Raw genomic sequence first — 20,065 nt, forward strand, 5'->3', positions numbered from 1 at the left:
ATAATTTGTTTTTCCATAATTCATTTTCTCTCTCTAACATAATATTGAATTTTAATTTTATATTTGAAATTAATAATTTATAGTTGAAAATTGAAATTAAAAGTTCGCACACGTACACGTACATTACACACGTACATAGTTTAGATTTGAAAGTCCCTGTTAGGAGTGTGAAGAACTTTGATAAAGCCACATTTTGTAATAGTTGTTCATTTTCCATTCTCCTTTTCCTGTGCTCCATATAATTCTTGTACATTCCAACTACCAACTTGGGAAGAACATTTCTAATCTAAGCATAGCTCGGTCAAATGTTTCTCAAGATATTAGTTTACCAAAATCTAGGTTGGAAGAACTTTGTGAGAAGCAAATGAACGGACTATAACTAGAGTAGATACGTGACGTATTTGGCTTCGTGGATATTTAGGGCATTGAAGTCGCCCGCCTATAGATGAGACAAACACTACAAGTTGTTTAAAAAAAAAACAGTAGCAAATAGTAAACCCTAGAAAATGAAAATGTAACCGATGTTTAAAGACGCAACAATAACCAAATAAAAGATTGAACGTCCTACGAATCGGCAATTAATATACGAAGGTAATAATTTAGTGTTAGAGAGGTCTCTTTCATGAGTTCCTTCCTCCCTGCTGGGACCTTCGCCATTTCAAACAAGAAAAAAAACCTAATTCTTTCTTGTGTTTTGTGTGTATGAAAACTAGATCTGAAACAATTGAAACCGAATCGGATAACAATATCCCTTTCGACGATCTAATTTCATTGAAATATAATATTCGAAGGCAAACTTGGCCGAAAGCGCATTGAATTTAATCGCTTCCTCCATAGGTCCTTCGTATTTTAAATCAATAAAGATAGACAAACACAGAAAAGGTGAAAGAGAAGATGATGATGCTCAGGGAATACGAACCAGAAAAGTAACTTCATTTTGCAAGATTTTTTAGGTCTCACAATCGAAAAATATTTCCTGTTTTCTCATCAACGCATCCGATTTTAAATACTAGTAATAAGCAAAATCAAAATGAGGAAGAGAAGTTCAGACCTGAAACCCTAGACATAGAATAAGATTGTCCCCCTCCCTAGTGTTCATTATATAGAAGAAAGGAAATGAAGACCACACTAGCTAGGGCACACCTTCTAACAGTTCTCGATCTAAGCCCGTCCAATAAGTTTTCATGGCCCATGGACTGACTAGGAATGGCTATTTTCAAATTAAGGGTATGGGGGCGGGCACAAACATTGCCATTCAACGCTCTATACCACAAAGCTCCTTAGATCTTTAGACAAGTGACACATTTTCGCCAAAATGTATCACTTGTATAGTACAAGTCACACTAATGTGATTGATTCTTTCCCATGGATATTTGGAAGATCCGAACATACTTCAGAGCAGACAGCCGCTTGTTCAAAGTTTATATAGCTCACGTAAGAACTCCTCGGAAGGACAGCTTCTTCACATATGTATTGTTGGCCGCTCATCGTGAGTCAAGCCAAGATGACTCTGACAAGATGGCTATTTTAGATAACCCAGACAAGCACGAAACCGAGGATACTCAAACAGGAGCACTCCATTATACTCAAACAGAGCTATCCATCTGTTTAATGCGCCATATGAGGCCATGAGCAAGGGGCCTAATATCAAAGTTAATTAAATTTTTCTTAGCCAAGAATATATATCCTATTATCACACTTAATGATCTCCTCTTAAAACAATCTGAACCCAACAGCCAAAAATTATTTCTCCCTTCACCAAAGCCATGCCCCTACGGTGTAGAATTTGAAGTTCATTGTCAAGGTTTTCATCTATCAAACACATATTTATGAAAACAGCCAACGTTGGGTGGCTAGTTTCTTTTTTGTTAATGTTCGCTTTAGCGTAGAGATAAAGATATGACAGTGTCACTAGAGGCATAGTTCGAGCCGATAGACCAGTGGAGACCTGATGTTATTGGAGGACACCATCCAACCACCATCAATGAGCTAAAAGGGGTTAGAGGATAGATTTCAGATGGCTGTGTGCCACCAACTATATCAAGGTTAGAGATGGGTAAAAGGTCTCACTCAAAAGTATGTGTCCGGAGTCATTTTCAAAATTTGGAAATTTTAACAGACACATTACTAGAGAATCTTATCGATAAAACTTACAAGTCAAACAGACTCGACTAAGCAGTTTAGTTGGCTCCTGTATTAGGCTATCAGCAAAGACAGTGTCCCAACCATCAAACCTAAACAATGTAGTAGATGAGAACAAGTTTAAGAACATAAACTAGGTAACGATCTCCAGTCTTTCACTCGATCCAAGTTGACATGTAATAGATAATGTTAAAGGGCAGAAACTAGTCAACTTAGTGAAGCTCATCGGTACAGCCTCTCCTCTCGGACTCGCACAAGAGAGTTCCGTGTTCATAACCCCGAATAGCTCTCCCTACACTAGATAGACCGGGGGAAGGATGTTATTGTGGATCATCCCTGCCTAGAGATGTCCAGCGAAGAATATGTCCAGTGCAAGAGTTGATTGCAGTAGGATAATCAAACATAGAGGGTAGCATGTAATAATGTGACTCAATAGATACAAATATAATGGTTTTGATCAAGTAATCAAATGCATATGATAGAACACAAGAAAATCACCTACTATACTATCACATAATATATGATAAACCTCTGTCTCATGCAATATTTGATAAATTATACCAAGTCATAAGATTTAAAACTTCCAAAATCCTACCAAAATACCATATTCAAATACCCAATCCAAAACGAAGAACCCATTCACTACCAAAAGAAGGCAAAAGAAGAAGAAAAAAAGACAAGGGTTCTGACTATTAATCGATAGAATCACAACACCATGAAGAAACAGGTACTGGAATGTTTCCAAGGCCCAACCTAGGGTTTATAGAGTACCTTAGCTCATCTACAGCTTCTTGTTCTTCAATGGCCCTCTTGGTATCTTACTTAGAACCTTAGCATCAAATACCACATATTGTTTCTTGATCTCGTGAATTGCCTTCTCAGCGAAAGAATCAACTTGGTCCTCGTACTTCTCATAGAATACGGGTACAGTGTGTAGCAATACAAAGACTGTTTTCAAGAATAGGGGAACGATTTCAGTAAAGCAAGTTTAATAAGATAGGATGATGATAAAGGCAAGCAGAAATCTAAATCAAATCTCCATACCTATGTAGAATAAGGTCAAAAAATTGCACCAAGCTCCCACAATGGACAGAACCCATAATCCAGCAATAACCTAATCAATGAAAAAACATATGAATAATCTTCAACATATCCAAAGTCACTAATCACATTATCAGCCCAAGCGTCAAAATTCATGATATCCCTATGCAATATGCAGACTAGTACAGTCGTATGGGAAACAAAAACACCTAGCGGAACGAGGTCATAACGTTGACACACCATAACTCGGGCATGTTTTCTAATCTTGGTTATCGAGTCAATCATTTTTAACTTTATTGTTTTCTACTGACATTTTAATTTTTATCGACCTTTTCTATGTTCTTTTACCAAGAGATCGAATAATTGTATCGAAGGAACAAAATAGAGTTTAGAGGGTAATACTGACAAAAATGAAACAATAATTTAAATTATTGCAAACAAAAAGAGCATCCCAACTTTTGCTATACAATACACAAAATAGCATCGACAGAGTGCCAGCAAGGTGTAAAATACAGTTGAGGCGTGCGGCGAGGCAAAATGGTATCATTTTCATTTCTTACAGGGGTATAGTGCTAAATCAGAACTTACGCGTATTTTTTTCGTAAAAAGATTGCATAGGCTAAGACCACTTGCTTTGACTAGCCTAGATAATTGCAACTTGTAAGCTGTTAATATAATGATTCTACCAATAATACATATTTATTTAGTCTTTACTTTTTACAAATTGATTTTAGATTTATTCCCTTAGAGGCCTATACCTCGATGGATCAAACAAAAAGCTTTAAGAATTTATAACATTTCTTTCGAGACTGGTAATATGCAAGTGAACTCAAAATGCACACACAAATTTCACATTCGGAGATGCTAGAGTTACAAAAGATTTTGACAAAAGAAAGTTCCCAGCTGATGTGGCGGTTGTGATATTCATCTCTCAACGGCCTAGATTTGGTCAAAGTTTCAAACCACAACCGCCACATCAGCTGAGAACTATCTTTTGTCAAAATCTTTTGTAACTTTAGCATTTCCCTTTCACATTATACCGGTTGAAGTGATTGCAACTTTGCAAGTGTCAGAGAAAGTTAGTCGAGTAACCAACACAGCAAGTTAGCAACATAATACAAAGCTATATCCGTTGTACACGGAAATATACCGATTTGGGTATACAAAGCTAAAGTTATTAAGTTCGTGATCACGCTTAATAGAAATCAAGAAATCAGACTTACAGCGAGAAACTTCTTCAGATCTCGTCCTGATGCGATCTCACGCAGAACAGTAAAGGCGCGGTTGATTTCGAATCTAAGAGCAGAAGCAATCTGAAGGAATGGTTCCTCAGGAAGATGAACTTCAGGAATACGAGGAGGAGACCTGAAATTGAAATCGGAGATCCATAAGAGTTAAAACGATATTCTTTCTTAATGTATAAGAAATGAGTCAAAATTTAGATCAATGGGAACTAAAAAGTTTCAAGAGTCTTACTTGTTGATGAAAGTGGATGCGTTTGACCAGAGGAACAACACAGCTAGAGCTAGTATAAAGCAATGGCAAACCAGTGTAATCAGGTGGTATTGAAGCAATTCAAAGAGAACCCACATTGCTGTGGCTCCACCGAGAACACTGGCAGAGATCTTCTTGTTCCTCCATAAGAAAACATCGGCAGCTACAACAGAAGATTCAAAGTTAATAAATCATGAAAGAGAAAGTACGAATTCTATTTCAGATTGTGAACACAAACACTAAACAAATCAAATAAGATGTAAGGTTAAGTTCCTGAAAAGTAAAGTAGGATGAACAATCAAAATTATAACTACAGCTGACGAAACCCTAATATATATAAAAGCACAAAGTAAATTATGGATCTTTCTTGATTTCTAATCATTAGACGGATCTATTAATAAACCTGATCTAATTGTAGATCTGATTTCAGATCAAGCTAAGATAACAAAATCAGAACAAGTATAATTTTCCTCTAACTAAACCCTATTTCTACCTGAAAAATCTTGCTAAGAATTAACTGATCTAAAAGTTCCTGAATATCACTATAAATTCAAAAAAGAATTAACTTCTAAGAAAATCATAAAAAATATTGTCTTATCTAACAGATCAATCCCGATTCGAATCGAACGAACTAAAGAAAAATTAATTAATGCTAGGGAACAAATTAAACAAGTGAAATTTTTCATTTCGCGCTACGAAATCAAACAAGATCGAACAAAATGGGAAAAAAAGTAATACGTTTTCCACCACCAAAGACTTTGTGAACAGGTTTCTGCCTTCCGAAAAGTCGATTAACCGCTGATTTAACAGCTGAAGGAGACGAAGGCTTCTCATGTTCAGAATCAGATGAAGATGAAGAATCATGATCGTGAAACTTCTCCGATAACTTCTCCAACAAACTCTCAGATTTAGGGCTAGAAGAAGAATCCTCTACATGTTCCGCCATTACTCCTTGATTACTTCGTTAACGGAAGTTCGATCAGAAACCCTAACGTCCGTCAAGGATAGATAGAGAGAGAAGAAGAAAGTTTTCAAAAGTAGTGATGGTTTCGTGTTCGAACTAAATAATCGAAAGGGGGATCTAATTTATCCGAGCCTATAGGTTCGGAACCCGAAGCAGTTGGTCTGTATTAAAGCCGAGCCTGACTGAAAGAGATAAATTGTACATTGGTCCAATACTTAACGGACGTTAACCTCATGTGTACTAAAAGTTAATTTCTTGTATACTCCGTTACCTTTATCAATTGCCGAAAGAATGATACCGACATGGAAGATGTTCGCTATCAAACTTTTTCCAAAGCAAAAAAAAAAAAGGTAGAGTGGGATCTTTAACAAAAGAAAAGGTTTGAAGTCACATGACTCACTTTTCGCCTTCTCGGTCATGTGGTTAGTAGTTGACTTATTCGGACTTGGTTATTTGAAGTCATGATAACCAGACTAACTATTAAAAAAAATATTTTGTAAACAATTGTTTCGGCACACCAACTACACTAAAAAACCGAACGTTATATGTTTGATTTACGTTGAAAATGAAGTTTATTATTTATTGATTTGCGTTAAGCGTGTACAATAAAGTAAAGACAGGAACCCATCTGAATTTGAATGGGACTCTATTATGTCACAGTAGTCTATAGTACAATGACGAGCATATTCTCTTATGGCATGTCACAATCCGACCTAGTTGAGGCACATACTACCTATAGGCATCAGTATTATACATGAACCTCACCCTATTTTTCGGTAACTACAAATACGATATTAATACCCTTGAATAGCACCTCGATCGATAAGCATGTAAAAAGTAACAAACATGTAAATTAGACAAGAACACTATTGCAGACGATACACACCATGCAGTTACATAGTAAGCTAAACAAAAACTCAAAGAGCACTTGAAGTTGTATCGCATGAGTTGAGAAGGAAGGCGATCTCATCCTAGTGTATATACATAGCAGCATTTCAAATGTTATACTTCGAGAAAAACAAGTAGAATCCCGCTTCGAATTCAATGTGGGCATCTGAATTATGGCGATGAAATCAGACCTTCTACATGGGATAAAAGCCGAATTTGGGGCTATATTTTGGGACAGGGTAACATGTTTCTTTGCATCTTGCAGTAAAAAAGAAATGTGGATGTACGGAGGTTGAGTTGCAGCATAGGGAAATGTGGCGGGGGAAAGAGATGCTTAGAAATATCCGTCCAGTATGCACATTTCTCAAGACAAATACACACCGAAGCACTTGTTATTACTGGGAGTCACTCTGCATAAAGAAACGTGCCAAACTCACCTACCCCTTTATTTGTGTGTTTGGGGGGCAGTCAGGCGGGTAATGTGCTTCCCACTACTACTATAGGACCCCAACTACACGTTCCCATCTCTTCCCTCTGTTTCATTTTTGAACTTTTCAAAATCAAACAGTTGCCAATTGGGGGCTCAGTCCAGTCCCATACCTCTTCACGAGACATGATTTATGACACGCCCTATGAAATTGATGCTCCACCAGGGGCAATCTGATTCCTAAGTAGCTAGTATTTCATCTATTTAAATTTTGTTCGGACTACTTATTTTGATTGGGACTCAATGGGAATACTGATTGGATAGAGATATATTTTTCTTTATGTACATACTTGGAATCGAAGAAAAAAATTGGCCAATGAAGCTTAGTATTTGAATTACACCGCCCCCTTCTTTTGTTTATTTTATTTTCTTTCAATTTAAACATGGATAGGAAGTAGTGTTTTATTGTTCTTTATCCAAATTTCTTTTCCTCTCTCAAAATTTTTGAAACTTGGCATGCTTAATCTCTCTTTTTAAACTTCTTAATTTGTAAATTTAATTTGCAAATCTCTTTCATGTTTATTTTTGGATTTTTAGATCTTTTTTCCTGAGGTGGGACAAACCTAAAAGATATGATCTCGACATGCTTCACAATTCTAGTAATTTTGATATAGATTCTCTATTCTTAATTGTTGTGCAGGGGTGGCCCTGGGCCAAAGCGTCGCTTCGGGCCACCGGCTTTTAGGGGACACCGATACATTAATTTCTATAAGAAATATATAAGAAGTCCAACTCTCTGGGAAAATTATAAGGACCCCATTTAAAAAAATTTAAGTAAAAAGGACCACCAAATTTGATGAACTTTAAATGAAAGGTGGGCCCGACAGTTTGTTTGATTTATGGGAAATAGAGTAGAAAGTGTTGATTCAAAAACTGGTGGAGACAAGTGATGATTACGAGAAGCTTAACCCATTTAAAAAATGTTAAGTAAAAAGGGACACCAAGACATTACGTTTCAAGCTCCATAATTACAAGAAGCTTTAGAAGAATTGGTTGAGACAAGTGATGATTCAAAAACAGTTTATGATGTCGAAAATATATTAAAACAAGACTTTGAAAATTTTGAATTCCTTTTGAGCATGGTTATTTGGCATAATATATTGTTTGCGGTAAACTCTGTTAGCAAAACACTTCAAACTGATATAGATATTGATGTTGCATTAGAGAAATTGAATGGACTCATTTGTTACCTTGAAGATTATATAGAAGTGAGATTTGAAGAAGACATGGTTGAAGCTAAAGAAATTGCCATTAAAATGGGAGTTGAAACAACATTTCGGGAAAAACGTGTTATTCGAAGAAAGAAATAGTTTGACGAGAATGCGTGTGAAGATCCATCAATGTCACCTGAAGAAGCATTTAGAGTTAATTATTACATATACATATTAGATTAGACTCTTTCTTCATTTAAGAGCAGTTTCGAGCAAACTAAAAATACAAAAAAATATTTAATTTTCTGTTTGAGTTAAAAAAAAAAAGTTAAACTCCCAAGATGATGGTGATTTGAGATATTCATGTATTCGCGTTAAAACCTTTTTCAAGCATAATGAGTCATATGACATAGACAGACTAGACTTATTTTCTGAACTGAAAGTGTTGAAGCGTCTTTTACCAAATGAGATCAAAAGACCAACTGAAGTGTTAGATTTTTTGAAAAATATGAAAGGTTGTTAACCGAACACATGGAATTATCTTAACGATACCAGTTATTGTTGCCTCTGAAAGAAGTTTTTCTAAGTTGAAGTTGATTAAGTCTTATATTCGATCTACTATGTCAGAAGAAGGGTTAAACGGGTTAGATGCATTATCTATTGAAAAGAATATGACTGACAGTCTTGATTATTCGACGATTATTAGTGACTTTGCATCGAAAAATTTAAGAAGAACAAAATTTCAGTGATTGTAATTATGAAAAAAATTATTTTGTTATATAAATATGATGAAAATATTTTGCGGTACTTATTGTTTTCATGTAAATACATTTATACGTTTTACAATTTGATAGAAACCACATTTTCAGACCTCGCTTCAGGCCACCAAAGTCAGGACCACCCCTGTTGTTGTGGTACGAAAAATATTGGAAAGAGTAGACAAGATGCGCGCCGTTAACAAAAAGGAAATGGGTTAAAACTTCCAAAAATTTCACAGGCCTTTCCAATTTTTTCTACTGCCTTTTCCGAAAATGAATAAAAGTGCCTTTGGCCCCAATTACGCACTATTAAAAGTTTTTCCCTTTAAATTCTTTGACGTTCGTTTGAAATGTGTAAAAACATTTAGATATAAAAAGGGTTATTTCTCAAATAGCTCCCAACTTTGTGATCAGTTTCCTGCCTAGCTCCCTACTTTATCAATAATTCCCGCATGACCCCCTTTTTCCGTTATCTTTAAGACTTTAACTTTCCGTTACTCTCTCTCCTCCATCTCATTTCCTCTCTATGCCACATCATTGATACACGCCACATCATCGTCTTCACCGGCAAATTTTCGGCAGGGATGTGGCAGGAAACTGGTCACAAAATTGGGGGCCATTTGGAAAATAACCCTATAAAAAATAAATTTTTTCTCGCGAGAAAAAACTATTTCGTCCCAAACATTCATTTCTACTGATTGGTAGGTTAGAGAAAATTTGAGGACGAAATTATGAAGGCACCTGATATTAGTGTTGTTCGTGTTCTTTGTTTTTTTTTTCACCTGGAGGGGGCGCTTATGGCAATATCTTTGGACGATATGAGTTCGCACTCCGGGCAACCTTTTAGAAGGTCCTGAAGCACGTGATCTGGCGCCTCTGATACTTTGCTTTTTGGGATAGTTTTTGGGATAGTTTTAGGTTGTCTATAATCAAGAGCTTCTAGTATGTCTAGAATCTATAATCAAGATCATTCTAATTTGTCTAGAATTTAGACAAGTGAGCAATCTATATCAAATCTAGAACTTGGAGTCTGAAGCATCCAAATGTGCTTAGATGACAAGTCCAAAGTCGGAAGTGATATCGACACCAAGTCAAAATTAATATCGACACCAAGTTAGAAGTTAGTAGTTATCTGAAAATCAAGTCTAAAGTCAATTAGGTCACGTCAAAAGAAGTCAAAGAGTTTATATTGCTCGTGTAGCCCCGCTTTCAGAACTGTCAAGTACCATCACAACAATGAAAGGAAGTCGTTCAATCATGAGAGATATACAATCCATTGTTGTTACTGTTACAGGGGTGTAAAATGTGTTAAAGAAAAAATGATCTATTATCGCCTCGACTTAACCCACTTTACGTTAATCTCGGTTATGTCCAAATGAACGTTTACTGTTAGGCAGCAATATTGTCGATCTCTCTTATAATTAGAGAAACGACTATTTTGGTCCGTGTATAACCAAAATTTTTTTTCTAACGAAATAGATATAACGACAACTCGAAAAACAATTAGACTACTGTGTTTCAACTAACAACAAAAACTCAATTTTAATTAGTAAATGGGAAAGAATTTTGACTCCAAATAATCTAAAAAACATTTTTTTTTAAACTAATAAATCATGAATTTCTACTTCCACCCGTAATCAAATATGGAGTCTCCAAATTCGTTACTGCACTCCACAAAAGGTGGTCGACTATACATGTATGTGTTTATATTGATAGATATGCCATCTAATTTCCTAGTATATAAAAAGAACTCTTGAAAATTCACAAACTTTAACACACTCACACTAACAACTAAAATGGATTTCAAGTGTCTGAAAAGAAAATTATACATGAATTCTCTCAGGTCTATCAATTAAGATCTATACTTCTTTGAGATTTCATAAAGTTTTGGTTAATTAATCAACAGATTGTCATATACTAGTTGAGAATTACTATAAGATTATAAGAACAAAAGGAATTAAAAAGAGTGCAGATCCAAAAGAATTACCTGGTTTGAAGCTCTGAAACCAAACTTCTAATTCCAAAAGTGATGGGAGATAGAGAGAGAGAGATGTTGGCAATGTTTGTGATCCGAGAAGCTATTTTTGGAGAGAGAGAGATATAGCAAGCAAGTATTATTTGATCTGATTGTTTCTCTGTCTGAACATGATTTTAAAAGTGAAGAACCAGTAAAGACAAATGGTTCTTCGGTGGATTAACAAATTATGATGGGATCTTTGTTTTGTTGTAATTGTTTTTGACGAAAGTACCCTCTTATAATTGTGGGCTACTTTGGAGGACATGAGTTATATGAAATGGGTATTTTGGTCAGTCATTAACCTAGCATGGTTGAGGTTTGAGGAATATACGGTATGTTTATCGTGGATATGCTTTTGGAATATCACTTTTTCTTCCTTCCTTTTTTTTTCTTGCAATTTGGTATTTTGGTATATCACTCTAAGTCTAGTAATAAAGATCCATAATTTCAACAAATAAAATAAAAATAAAAATGAAAATAAAAATAAAAATAAAAATGAATATATATTAAAAAAATTTATTCCTTCCTTTTTTTCTTGCAATTTGATATTTTGGTATATCACTCTAGTAATAAAGATCCATCATTTTAACAAATAAAAATGAATAAATATTATCACAATTTACAAGTTCACAAATCAATTGACGGACACCCATTAACTTTTTGATGTGTTTACCTAGTGTTTATTTTATCTGCAGAGATGTAAAATACCACCGGTATATTAACCCGAACACTTAAAATTTGGGCACAATTCTCTTGGAAAACTAGCTCGCAAGTGCACTAGTCAAGATGTACTCGAATTATATTTCTCAGGGGCGTGGAAGAGGGGGTGCCATAGGTGCGACGGCACCGGGCCCCTCTCACACGACAAGAAAAATCGAAGAAATTGGGGCCCCCTCGAATAACTTATTTCGGTATAAATATTTAAAGGACTAAACCTTTATCATAACTTAGTTGTAGCTCATTTGGTAACCTCCTTGTTTTACAAACAAGAGGTCAAGAGTTCAAATCTCACTACCTTCATTTTTTTTCTTTTTTAAATATCAATTACAAATATATGCTTCTAGACTAATGATTCAAAGGAAGTTTAATAAGTATTGTGTTCGTCCTTTTTTTTTTTTCAAAAATGATTCTTGAAAATTTGTATAGAATTAAAATCAATGTTTTTTTATCTTGAAAAAAATAAATGGTTGGCAAGTTATTTTGTCATAAATATTTTTTTTAATTGTCTTAAATAGTTTGAAGCATCAAACATATTCAATTGTTATATTCATTCACATTCATCTAAAATATATCAAAAATGAATTTAGTAACCAAAGTAAATTTTTTTGGTTAACTATGATACGTATAAGAAATTTTTTCGTCTTATATTATCGAAGGGCCCCAAATAAAATTTCGCACCGGGCTCCGTTTTTCTCAGCCACGCCACTGATATTTCTCCATTGTTCTGGGATAATGCTAATAGAAAAACAAAAGGTAATCCATACCATTTATCTAACCATTTATATCTTGGCAATTTGGCGCGTGTTAGCCCTTTCGGGCGCCATAAGGCCCCCAATGTTTATTATAGGTCCTGCTCAGAGTCTGGTTAGATCCAAAACGATTTCGGGTTCAATTTCTGGATGACAGAATAAGGGCTCAAATTAGGACGCTCTTAGGATACAGGTTGAAAGTGCAAAACTACATACCAAAAAAGCTTGAGTTGAATTTCTGTGAGCATGTTTATGTTTCTCAAGAGGTATTGGGTAGAAACCACCCCACCTTTCCTTATTTTTTTCAATCTCTTTGATTCATGTACGCTGGCGTGGGAGAGGGGGTGCAAGAGGTGTCGTCGCACCGGACCCCTCTTCCAACGGCCCAACGTGGGTTTTACATACATATGTGAATAATTTAAGGTTTGTATAAATGTGCAACTAATTACAACTAAATACATTTTAAAGTGCGTAATTTTATCAGTTTAATAGTTAGATTATACGAGAAAGATATGGGGATGGGGTTCTCCCAAAACATTTCTTATGTCCATATTTTTTCTGACTGCTTCATCCATTGTTACATTTCTTAAACAACTACAAATTATGGACAATGCTTTGTATGTTGTTTTATTGGTTCCATAGTTGTGCAACGCGAGAGAGATAGTCGGTTGACTCCAGGCAAAAAAATTTTAGGCTGAACACACTTCGAATAAACATCCCATGTGGGAATCCCTCTATGTGTTAGACTCAAAAATTTGTTATGTGGTCAATATTGAATCCCAATCTGAATGAGATTCTGACTTTAGGAGTTTTATACAATGACCTTATTAGAACAAAAAAATGTGTGAATTTTTTTCTCAGATAATTTCTATCTCTGCCACATTAAGCAGAAAGAGAGAAAAAAAGACCACATGCTAACTGCTTAACTAAACAAGCTAACTTGAAAGGTGGGAGACCAAGTCGATTGTTCGGGTGTCTCGAATAGAGGAGCTGCAATTTGAAGCTCCGCATCTTCGGAATAAAAGCGGTTAGGTTAATCCGCGGGGAAGTGAATCAGGTGTAATCCTATCCTTAACTAGTACGTTATTAGTTTATGCAGGAGATTCTGAAAACCTAATGTTAGACGTATTATATGTCTGACATTCCGTTTAGAACATTAGGAGACGATAAAATTCAACAACATGTCCATTCGTTTTTTACATTATCATATTAGAGTTTTGACTAAAATTTCGAACCAAACCTCCAAACTATAGCACTGCACTTTTGCAAAATTCTAGTTATAGATTATAGAACTGGAACTGTTTACCACCGAAATCGGTATGATCCGAAACAATAATTTGTAGCCCATATTCGAAAAATCTCTACTTTGACCAAGTTTTCTTGTTTTAGTTCCAGATTGTAGATGTGGAATTGTTAACCACGAAAATCACTGCGAACCGAAACAATAAGCCCTCTCTAATAAGCTTTTTTAGAACAACCCATTCTAATAAGTTGCTGGGTAGTAGGCCTGTAAATGATAGCTTATCAGATCGGATATAGGCACATCCGTGTCCGATAAGCTATCCGAATATCCGTATCTGACGGATATTATAAATTAATATCCAAATCCGATAATATTAACGGATATCGAATAATATCCGATATCCGAAACGTTAACAAAATTTCAAATTTTTTCTATAAATTTTTAACCATTAGATCTAAATAATAAATCTCAACCATACATTTTATATATTGTTATGAATAAATTCAATTTTTTATATTTTTTTATAAAATTTATCAGATACAGATATTTATCGGATCGAGTATTAGTGTATCAGTATCCGATAAGCAGATATCCGATAAGGAATATCCGAATTCGTATCCAATATCTGAAATTTCGAATATTTTTTTAAAATTCGAATACGGATGCGGATCGAATGTCGAATATTCGGATATCCATTGCCAGACTTACTGGGTAGTAAATATTCCTACTAAAACCTACCCATGTCCACATAGTGAACATGAAAAACTCTTGTGCCTTTCCTAACTCTTAACGAATCAAATACAAGATCGAACCGATTCAACTCGCTTGAATCGAAAACCCTCCATAAGCCTCAGAAGTTAGAACATCTCTCCTCTTTCTCTCTCTCTCTACAGTCTGCTTGGAAGTTTCAGTCGGAAACCCTTTCCCCCTTCTTCCCTACAAATCATCCCAATTTCTCTCTCTAAAACCTAACACAAATGTTGATCCGTCGTTCTTCTTCTCTAGTCATCAAATCCACCCACCTCCGATTCTTCTCTCAATCAGCAGCAGCAGCTGTACTTCATCACGAACCCGAAATCCACCAACCTTTCAGATACCTAGACGACCTACCCAAACCCGACCGTAAACATTCCGAGACGATTCTAGCTGTTCCTCGTGCCATCTCCGGGAAGAACATCTCGGCGAAAGAAAGGAAAGCCGGTCGTGTTCCAAGCATTATATTTGAGCAGGAAAAAGGGGAAGAAGGTGGTAATAAACGACTCATTTCTGTTAGAACTAATCAGATCAAAAAGCTTGTTAATCATCTTGGTCGTTCTTTTTTTGTTTCTCGATTATTCGAGCTTGAAGTTCGACCTGAGTTTGAATCTGATGAGATTATTGAGAAAGTTCGTGTTTTGCCCAGAAAGGTATTATCTTTACTACCCACAAATTAAAACCCTAGTTTGGAATTCTTATGTATTATAACATTTTGTTACCATTTCTTTGGAGTTATCAATTGTTTCTATCATCATTTTGCACAAATTACACTGTTAATCTAGTTAATTGGGGTTCCAACAATGAAATTAGGTTATTTTGTAGGCTAAATACTGGTAGTAAGGTAATGTTTTGGTGGAATAGAGTGCTTGAAAGTCTGTTTATTGAGGATAAATGTAGTGACTGAAAGTTAATTGGTGACAAAAATTTTGAGTGAATATTGGAGATGGAAAGGTTGGGTGTGGGAGATAAAATTCAGGTAAACATGATTACATAATTTATATGCTCTAAGCAGTTGGGGACGGGATCAGCTAACCAACGATCCCAATCACCCGTGATGGGATCGGCTCAGGACGTCTTAGCCTCTTAGGATTGGCTCAGGACGTCTTAGGATCGGTTTGGCACCGGTCACCCTTCAAGCTATGTGTGTATATATATATATACATCATATACATATTTCTGTGTACATCATCTGTAAAATTGACTCGGGGGATCGACATGGGATCGTCTCGGTCTACCCGGTCCCAATCCTATACATGAGTTACGCAGGTGGATCAGGCGATCCCGGCCGCATAGATCATGCTATCCTACAATGTTTGTGAGATACTTTTTGAATAAAGGGCTGATTACTATGGTGGTCACATGGTTCCAATAGGTTTTTTTTTTAATGTCTTATATGTTAGTTCCTCAAGGCGAAGGTGACGACTAAGCTTCTGAAGAAACAATTAGTTTCGAAGGGTGACATTTATAAATGATGGCAAACATAACTAGACAATAAACAAAAACCAAAACCAAAACACAAGGAGAAAAAGAAAATGATTCAAAATTGATTCTAAAAAGGCCGACTGGAGGCTACCCTCAAGGTGTACCTTTTCATCCGCGTTGCTGTTATGATTACTATATGGAGGTCATGAGATTGCCTGGTGAAATTTCAAATTAGAACTTGGTATGTTTTTTTTTTTGGAAGAGGCCTAACACTTTGATGGTCAAATGGTAACAGATGGAACAAATGTCAAGTTTTTAATAGTTGAAGTATTGGATTGTCTTGCCGGAAATTTGCCTAGTGTTTTTTTGGCCTACCTATTGAATCGAACTTCTACATTTTTTCGGTTAATTCTCTGAAGTTCATTTTTTCCAAAATGTGTAGCTTCATCTCCACGCGGGCACTGATGCGATACTTAACGTTACCTTCTTAAGAGCTCCTTCACATGCTTTGCTGAAAGTTGAAGTGCCTCTTGTATTTATAGGAGATGATGTTTCTCCTGGATTAAGAAAAGGTATTCCACAGTGTTTCTCTTACAGTATTTGGTAGTTCAGAGGTTTCCAGTAACTGGCTGCATAAAGTTTGATAGTTCGTATCATGTTAAAACTGTTTCAACTTTTGCTTTGCTTCTTCCACTGTCCCGACCTTTACTGCCAAACTGATTAAGCATATGTTTAAAGATAGCCAAACAGTACTAACTGTACTTTGGTTGTATCTGTAACCTCTAGATCATGGGCCAAACTCAATTGGTGGGAACACAATAGTTCAAATGAGTTCCCCCATCAATAAGTCAAATCAGCGAGTAGTACCTGATATGCTATACCAGTACCTGATATGCTATACCAGAAAACAGTCAATTTTGATACGACCAATTATATTGGGGGTATGAGCCATATATATTTTTCTTTCCTGCTAATATATCTCTGATGTGCCTGACAGGAATAGAGATATATTGGCAACATTATTTAGTACAAACAGCCTTCCCTCTATTGAGTTATCGATTGCATATGATAAGAATTATCTTATAAGAGAAGAAAACAAGGAAAATGTAACCCTGATTGAGATATGAGTAGTTTAGGTGGGTGCAACCTATTCAAAATGCGACAGAAATACTATATTGCGTGTGGAACATTGGCTTGTGTCGGTTAAGGAATTTAGCGCAATCAATTGATTATATGAACAAAGGTTGGTGAATGAAGTACTTCATATCACCTCCTTGGATCGGTAGTTTATGTACGTCTCTTAGAAATTGTTGCTTTTTCTTATGGTTTCTTTCGTTTCACTCTCCTTTCGTGCCACTATTACAATTTGTCATGGAACCCACTTCTATTACTTAAATCACTTATTGGCTACTCATACGGCATTGATGTCTCGTTTTTTTTTTTTTCTTTCTTCTGTATCGTAGTTTAATGTGATTTTGATATAGTTTCTTCACTCAAATATCGATACCTCTACTATTCATGGTTCACTATAGTGAGGGGCACAAACATGTTTTCTCCTCTGACTCAACTATGTCATGACATTTTTTGGGTTGCATTATGTGGCTTGTAAAAAATATTTAATATTTGGTCTTTTTGGTTTTAAATAGTCCATCAAGTCTGTCCAATGGATATCTTATACTCGACCGAGCTGTCAGTTAAAAATTGTTATTTTTGTGATATTTGCAGGTGCATACTTGAATACCATAAGGAGAACAATCAATTTCCTTTGTCCTGCCGACATCGTTCCACCTTATATTGAAGTTGATTTGAGCGAATTAGATGTGGCCCAGAAGATAGTAGCGAAAGACCTTAAAGTTCATCCAGCGCTAAAGCTTCTCAGATCGGAGGATGAGCCTATTTGTAAGATTATGGGCGCTAGAGTTGAACAAAAGAAATCAAAATGAGCCCTCTTCTAGTTGGAAAGGGGTAACCCCTTGCTGGATATTTTTCCTCCAAATTATAGTAGGTACTTCCGAATTCAACAATAGCCTTTCTCCCAGCGTGTCATGTTTCTCATTTTTAGTTTTTCACTCGGCATAAACTGAAACATTTTATCATTGTTTACAAGGTAGGGTGATGGGTTCTTATGTTAGGTCTATTTTTATGCAGTCACAGTCATGGCGTAACTCATCGTTTTGATGCAGGGGAATTCATTTGACAAAACAGCGAACAAGTAGTTAGTGATTGCATAATTTCATGAAGATTAGACAACAAACGGAAGTTTCTGTTTTCTTTTTAATTTTTCATTACTCTTGCATTTTATCACCGGCTTGAATGAAGCATCTGGTTCTGTTCCGAAAACTGTAACACCATTTACAATTTTGAATTATGACTTGGTGTTGAGGTAGTCGTCGTGATGCCACAAAATAATATAATGAAACTCGTACTGTGGTTTGAGTACTCATTTTCCTGGTACGTTTAGGTTCTGGTGTCATTTTGAATGCGTTCTTTCAGTTCATAATGATTTTTAACCAGCCAAAGGTTGTTACATGAATTATCAAAGTTGGTTCTTTTACTGTGTATTGCCCTGTCCCTGGTAATTGGTGTTTTTTCTTCCTTTGAGCATTCTCCTGTCTGCCATATTCGCACAAAAATTCACATTTGGAGGTCATCTCTTACTATGCTCAAAAAGTCGGAAATCGGGACTAGTCGGTCGACACGGGCCTAGCTACTAGGCGGGATGACAACGGGACCAGTCGGGTTTCATCGGTTAAACTTAAAATATAAATATGTATGTATATAATTGCATATATTATTATATTATATACTATAAATTATTACCATTATAAACATGGTTTATATATTAGAAATACAAAATTATGAATAAAATCAACTAATTATGGAAGTTATAAAATAAATCAACTAATTTTATCCAGTTAGAAGTAAGAACTTACTTAGAGAAAGAAATAAGAACAAGATGTAGAAACAATTAGAGTATAGAGAGAGAAAGAGAGATAATAAACAAGGTCGAACATACTTAGAGAGTTAGAGAGAGAAAGAGAAGAAAACATAATGATAGAGAGGGAAACTTTACTTGCAATGGAGGATTGGAGCTATTCTTATTAAAGGAGTGAAGGGAAAACCCTTGAAACCTAGATCTAGGAAAATCTCGTTTCTAAAAAAAAAACCTACCTGACCCATAAACAAGTAACTCGGGGCCTAGCCAAGTCGGCTAGTCGGCTCCAGTCGGCTTCAGGCGCCGCATTACTCGCTTCTCTAAAAGGACTAGAACTTTTGACCCTAGTCGAGCGGCCACATGGGGACTAGCGTGTGATCGGGGCCCAGGCGATGCCTAGGCGGGGACTTTTAAAGCATAGATCTCTTACAATCAAATAGATTCAAATTTGGGACGATCTCACGGTCCGCGGTGTGGCGATACCTTTTTTCACTTTTTATTTTAACCAGTTTCAGTAGTGACAGCCTCTGGTTGGAACACGGAACTCCTGAGCTTAGCCCTTCTCTCCTACTCATCTAATCAAAGGCTTGCCTGATCATCATACTAAGTACTCTCGACGGCGTAAGGGTACCTGCATGCCCTTTTTTTCAGTTGGTTGGCTGGCTTTTTTCAGGATTGATCTACGCAAGAACTTCAGTCAATGATTTTTTTTTTTTTGATAAAGTTGCTAGAATTTCATATACATATCAACTAGTATTTACTTAGCAACCTTAACAAAAGTAACTTCATGAAACTTACTTTCAGCTTCTTGATCTCCTCAATAGTGGCTCTGCAGCTACACGTGCTCTTCCCAAATGAAACTGCATCAATAACATTCAAAGAGTCTGATTCGATAACTATCTTCAAAAAGCGGAGCTGGAACGCTCATTCGAGGGCCAGCAGGAGCGTTCGACACTCTCCTTTCGCTGTTGCGGCTGGAACGCTCATTCGATGGCCAGCAGGAGCGCTCGACACTCTCCTTCTTTCGCTGTTGCGGCATCTAATAATATCTACTTTTGCTAGAAGAAAATTAGCTTTATAATCATGAGAAATGCAACTAATAGTTGCTGGTTTATCCGCCAGTATAAAAGAAACATCAACATTTATCTTGATCATACTAAAAACAAGCAGTTTTCAACACATATCATGAGAAGGAATTGAGTGACTATTAAAAGTATTAACTTGCCGAGTAACATTAGACCTAAATTGATTATAGGTATTTGGTGGATGATTTGATTTGGAGTTTGTTGTTTGTTTCC

General features: G+C 36.0%; 2 protein-coding genes, 1 long non-coding RNA gene and 1 other non-coding gene across 8 annotated transcripts; 1 reads left to right on the forward strand and 3 right to left on the reverse strand.

The window, feature by feature from the left end:
* Nucleotides 1-508: 508 nt before the first annotated feature.
* LOC147552717 (small nucleolar RNA snoR145) lies at nt 509-656 on the reverse strand. Its single transcript, XR_015239091.1, has one exon. It is a non-coding gene; the product is annotated as a small nucleolar RNA snoR145 (small nucleolar RNA).
* A 2,007-nt stretch (nt 657-2,663) lies between these two features.
* LOC147552718 (reticulon-like protein B5) lies at nt 2,664-5,978 on the reverse strand. The gene is made up of 5 exons (XM_086666513.1): nt 5,416-5,978; nt 4,660-4,840; nt 4,407-4,548; nt 3,187-3,256; nt 2,664-3,090 (listed from the first exon to the last, which is right to left on the reverse strand). The coding sequence occupies exons 1-5, from the start codon at nt 5,621-5,623 to the stop codon at nt 2,924-2,926; spliced, it is 768 nt and encodes a 255-aa protein (XP_086522639.1). The 5' UTR covers nt 5,624-5,978; the 3' UTR covers nt 2,664-2,923.
* A 2,220-nt stretch (nt 5,979-8,198) lies between these two features.
* Nucleotides 8,199-11,101, reverse strand: LOC147552719 (uncharacterized). Its single transcript, XR_015237017.1, has 2 exons — nt 10,913-11,101; nt 8,199-8,363 (listed from the first exon to the last, which is right to left on the reverse strand). It is a non-coding gene; the product is annotated as an uncharacterized LOC147552719 (long non-coding RNA).
* A 3,297-nt stretch (nt 11,102-14,398) lies between these two features.
* Nucleotides 14,399-18,275, forward strand: LOC147552720 (Ribosomal protein L25/Gln-tRNA synthetase, anti-codon-binding domain-containing protein). Of its 5 annotated transcripts, none has more exons than XR_015237021.1 (4): nt 14,399-15,060; nt 16,275-16,404; nt 17,558-17,833; nt 17,981-18,275. XR_015237021.1 is itself a non-coding variant. In XM_086666514.1 (3 exons), exons 1-3 carry the CDS (start codon nt 14,632-14,634, stop codon nt 17,773-17,775), a joined length of 777 nt encoding a protein of 258 aa, XP_086522640.1. In that variant the 5' UTR covers nt 14,468-14,631; the 3' UTR covers nt 17,776-18,275. The 5 variants fall into 5 exon arrangements, 1 of the variants encoding a protein (XP_086522640.1); XR_015237019.1 differs by having other exon boundaries at nt 14,436-15,060; nt 17,558-17,837; XR_015237020.1 differs by having other exon boundaries at nt 14,443-15,060; nt 17,558-17,837; nt 18,016-18,275.
* The last annotated feature ends 1,790 nt before the right edge of the window (nt 18,276-20,065 follow it).

Source organism: Eschscholzia californica, unplaced genomic scaffold, assembly GCF_041429995.1.
Source record: "Eschscholzia californica isolate CP2 unplaced genomic scaffold, dmEscCali1.0.p SCAF_3, whole genome shotgun sequence".
Lineage (NCBI taxonomy): Eukaryota > Viridiplantae > Streptophyta > Magnoliopsida > Ranunculales > Papaveraceae > Eschscholzia > Eschscholzia californica.

What these genes read in the sequence shown, in the direction of transcription:
- LOC147552718 (XM_086666513.1), bottom strand. Translation starts at nt 5,623, where the DNA reads ATGGCGGAACATGTAGAGGATTCTTCTTCTAGCCCTAAATCTGAGAGT. An exon ending in AGTCTTTGGTGGTGGAAAAC is followed by an intron (nt 4,841 to 5,415) that starts GTATTACTTTTT and finishes CTTCTGTTGTAG; the next exon opens with CTGCCGATGTTTTCTTATGG. An exon ending in ATCTGAAGAAGTTTCTCGCT is followed by an intron (nt 3,257 to 4,406) that starts GTAAGTCTGATT and finishes TTCATTGATTAG; the next exon opens with GTTATTGCTGGATTATGGGT.
- LOC147552720 (XM_086666514.1), top strand. Translation starts at nt 14,632, where the DNA reads ATGTTGATCCGTCGTTCTTCTTCTCTAGTCATCAAATCCACCCACCTC. An exon ending in TTCGTGTTTTGCCCAGAAAG is followed by an intron (nt 15,061 to 16,274) that starts GTATTATCTTTA and finishes CAAAATGTGTAG; the next exon opens with CTTCATCTCCACGCGGGCAC. An exon ending in TTCTCCTGGATTAAGAAAAG is followed by an intron (nt 16,405 to 17,557) that starts GTATTCCACAGT and finishes TGATATTTGCAG; the next exon opens with GTGCATACTTGAATACCATA.